This window comes from Anarrhichthys ocellatus, unplaced genomic scaffold (assembly GCF_004355925.1).
Source record: "Anarrhichthys ocellatus isolate YVR2014 unplaced genomic scaffold, GSC_Weel_1.0 scaffold4914, whole genome shotgun sequence".
Classification (NCBI taxonomy): domain Eukaryota; kingdom Metazoa; phylum Chordata; class Actinopteri; order Perciformes; family Anarhichadidae; genus Anarrhichthys; species Anarrhichthys ocellatus.
This window is the reverse complement of record NW_022284888.1, coordinates 1-3,920: the sequence shown is the minus strand read 5'-3', so window position 1 is coordinate 3,920 and position 3,920 is coordinate 1. Positions and strand designations below refer to the sequence as shown.

At 46.2% G+C, this 3,920-nt stretch overlaps 1 protein-coding gene across 1 annotated transcript; it reads right to left on the bottom strand.

Annotated features, from left to right (window-relative positions):
* Positions 1–18: 18 nt before the first annotated feature.
* Positions 19–3,344, bottom strand: LOC116379678 (protein SMG7-like). The gene is made up of 4 exons (XM_031841652.1): positions 2,526–3,344; positions 1,942–2,271; positions 1,208–1,351; positions 19–169 (listed from the first exon to the last, which is right to left on the bottom strand). Exons 1-4 carry the CDS (start codon positions 2,949–2,951, stop codon positions 68–70), a joined length of 1,002 nt encoding a protein of 333 aa, XP_031697512.1. The 5' UTR covers positions 2,952–3,344; the 3' UTR covers positions 19–67.
* Between the last annotated feature and the right edge of the window lie 576 nt (positions 3,345–3,920).

The following is a 3,920-nucleotide window of genomic DNA, read 5'->3' as shown; positions in this document are numbered from 1 at the left end:
AGGAACAAGCTGAGCTAACGTTAGCATCAGACGTCTGGATCTTAAGTTATCAGAGGAACAAGCTGAGCTAACGTTGGATGTCGGGTCTGACCTGCATGGGGAAGCCAGAAATGGGCAGAAGAGACGAGACGATCTCGGGGCCGCTCTCCATCCTGGTCTGGTTCGGCAGCTGCAGAGACCAAAGGACAGACGGGATGAGGACCAGCAGACATCTCACACATGTTCAACAATGATTTTATTCTCTTTCACCGTCCACCATGTTTCTCACAACATGCTGCAGAGCTGAGCTGCAGGATTTATTAACTCTACTGACATCCATCTAATCTTTTCTACGAAACAAGTGGCTGACAAATGTATAAACACTGGTTATAAATATAACATATATTTACATATGTTATATTTATCAGCTGAAAGGAATGTGACCAAAGGAAGTTAAGAAGCTGGAGAACTTCTACTGTGAAGCAGAAGTTCATGTATTTCTGTATTTGTATGTTGTTGCTTCGGTTTGTTGGACACAGACTGGTTTGTTATGACTAAACCAGGACCTGAGACTCATTTCTTTAAAATCTAAAGCCCCAGTAGTCTGACCATCAACAGGAACCTCACACAGGATATTTGAATCTTAGAAACTTTAGAAAACTCTAGATTAACTATCAGAGATCTCCTCTGTAGCAGTCGGACTCTTCTTTTTATTACATGTGAACACATCATGATAAGGTTATAATGTACCTTCAGCCAGTACTCATGTTCACTGAGCAGAGCCTGAAGGCATCATAATGTAACTGAAGTGAACCTCTGTTGGTTAGCCGTTAGCGGTGCTGCTAACGTTACTAGCTCTCCTCCTGTTGCTTTAATCACCGATTGGTTGTTTACAATGAAACATGATCAGAGATCAGAGATCAGAGACTAGAAACACATGTTCTACTGAGTCAGTAACACTTTATTTACACTGTGATTGTTAACGGTAAACTGTGAGAGGGGTCCTATTGGACCTTCAGACTCACGTTTTAGAAAAGGAATCGAGGTGTGAAATATTTTGTGACTATTTTAACTGAGTTTGAGAGTTTTATTTGGGCAAATTAAATGATCTGATTGCGTCTGTGAAACAACAAACCGAGCCACAAGATAATAATAATATCACAAGACTCTGGCTGTAGAGGTCTGGGTGGGGTCGGGGGTGTTGGAGGCAGAAAGCAGTGCTACATACAAATATGTTTGGTCCAGGAGCAGAGCTAAGAGGGCCGGCCAAGGCCTGGAAGAAATCAGGAGGCTTAGAAAAGACGAGCTCCTCCTCCTCCTCAAAGTCTGCTAGGCTTTTTAACAGGTCGGGAGGTAGAAGAGGCTTGTTGTCCTGGTGGGGAGGAGGAGGAGGAGCAGAAGACGAAGAAGAAGAGAGGGGGGGGGGGTAAAAGAAATAAGGCAAGCCAGTAAGACTGAGCTGGAAAAGAAGGAAAGTTAAGCCAAAAGCTCTGGAATAATGAAACAAATATCAGAGATCTGCATCATTCAGCAGGTATTTATGTTGAACATCAATATTAACAGATTCATAGTCCGTCCTCGTGACACCAGGTCAGGTGACATGTTGCACCAGTTAGAGAGAGAATGTCCTCATTAAAGGTCCAGAACATCACAATAATTCTATGATTTAGTTCCATATATATTGAATCAGCCAACAGTTGTACGTCTGCATGTCAACAACTGACTGTCAGATCAAATAAATAAAGTGATAAAAACAATAATAATAATAATAATAATAATATCTCAACAATATTTATCGTCAGTTTTCAAATTGAACTGGATGAATTATAAATAATATATACATCACAAAAGAGACTAAGAGGAGAAAAAAATTAAGTAGGAAAAGAAAAAGAAGCACAGAGACAGAAAAGCAGCAGGACCTCCTCCTCCTCCTTCTCCCTCAGAGAGATGCTCACCTCAAAGGGGGGGGCCCCGGGAACCACCGGAGCCGTCTTGCTCGGAGCAGATCCCGCCCGGCGGAGGCCTCTTCATGCGGTCCGCCATCACGGCCAGACCGTCCCCCATCCTGTAGGTGGGCTCCCAGTAGAAGTCCTGCATCTTGACGTTGGGGTACTTGATCTTCTTCTCCATGCTGGCCGGCTGCAGCTGGTGCTCATACAGTTTGAGAGGATCCTGAGCCGCCATGTAGAAGGTCTGCTGCTGCTGAGGCTGCTTCATGGACATCTGCATCTTCTGCAGAGCAGCCTGACCCTGGTTCCACATCTGAGCCGGCTGATCCTGGACCTGCATGTACTGCCCAGACCAGAGACACAAACACAGTAAATGTCAACCTCAACCTCAACCTCACCGCCAACCTCAACCTCACCGCCAACCTCAATCTCACCGCCAACCTCAATCTCACCGCCAACCTCAACCTCACCGCCAACCTCAACATCACGTCAACCTCAACCTCACCGCCAACCTCAACCACACCGCCAACCTCAACCACACCGTCACGTCAACCTCCCTCCCTCACTGTCTGTCTGACATGTTTAACTGACACTGACCTGCTGCAGACCCGGGTGGTGAGGTGGACTCTTCCCCATCCCGACCTGCTGGACCGGTTTGGTGGGAGACTGCTGCTGCTGGCTCATCGCCTGCACCTGCAGCTGGACCGACTGCTGCATGGCCTGGTTCTGCTGACCCTGGTTCATGGGAACCGAGGTCCCGGGCCCCTGACCCGGACCGGAGGGCCTCTGCTGACTGTAGGGAATGTGTGACTGCTTCCCGGCCTGGCTGCCGGCTTGGGCATGGACGCCCGGCTGGAGGAACGGACCGGGGACAGACACTCCGGTGGAGAAGGCGAAGCCCGGGTTCACCTGGAGACCCGGGAACGCCACCGGGGGAGGGATCACGTAGGCTGAGGGGGGGAAACCTGCAGGAACCAAATCAGCTGCCATCAGACAAATGTGGAGTATTGTGATGTAAAACATCACTGACGATCCATTTCAGTTCACAATAAGGAGTCTGTTCATTAAGCGGCTGAGTGGTTTGGATCCATTAAACCACAGATGGATCTTAATCGATCAGAACATTTCAAAACGTGAAACATTTTAAGATATTTGACTAAAACAAAACATGGCTGCAGATTATTAATAGGTTAACCCTCTGAACACCCAAAAACCTGCCGATGGGACACTAATGACCTTTAAAGAAAGTGTAAAAACTGTCATTATCGTCAGGTTTTCATCTTTCCGACAGTCCTTGAACACATCATATGCGACAAACGTCTACGTCAGAAAAATAAGCCAAAACGATTAAAATGTTGATATTTAATCAAGAACATTTTTCTTCATGTCTCATTTAAAATCTCTCCACAAATAAAGCGTTTACTTTAACCAGATTTTATAAAAAAAACTAGTGCTGGGCAACTTATCGCGTTAACGCATTAATTAATTAACGTCGACAATTATTTTATCGCGCATTAACGCAGTTTTTTTTTAATGCAATACACACCGTTGATGCAGCAAATCACCCAAACAAACGGTGGAGGAAGTCTTCAGACTACGTTGATGCAGCGTGTGGGAGAAGTAGAGATAAACTAAAGCAAGACAAGCTAACAAATGCTACAGAGAAGTGGAGACAAACTGCAGGTTAGTGTTGTGGAAGATGTCGGTCTGAGGAACGTTCTCAAGGTGCATTCTCGTCACGTTTGGTGTGAACGCAGCTTTAGGATCTCAACGAATGACGTCATGTATGAGCCTCAAGACGCACCGTCACCAGAAGAACACACGAATTGTATTAAAGGAGAGGACGACTAAAGCGACGGCGTTACAACGAGCAGCAGCTGCTGCTCTCACTGGAGACTACTGGACATCGCTGGGTCACCATCATCGCCTCTGAGTTCCAGCATCGTAGTGATGAAGAGTAGAGCTGGGTCACCTTCATCACCTCTGAGTTCC

Bases quoted from the DNA above. Each gene is read 5' to 3' on its own strand.
- LOC116379678 (XM_031841652.1), bottom strand. From the start codon at position 2,951: ATGTTTTACATCACAATACTCCACATTTGTCTGATGGCAGCTGATTTG. The intron at 2,272-2,525 runs GTCAGTGTCAGT...TGGTCTGGGCAG, and splicing joins ACCACCCGGGTCTGCAGCAG to TACATGCAGGTCCAGGATCA. The intron at 170-1,207 runs GTATGTAGCACT...TGGTCTCTGCAG, and splicing joins CTCCTGGACCAAACATATTT to CTGCCGAACCAGACCAGGAT.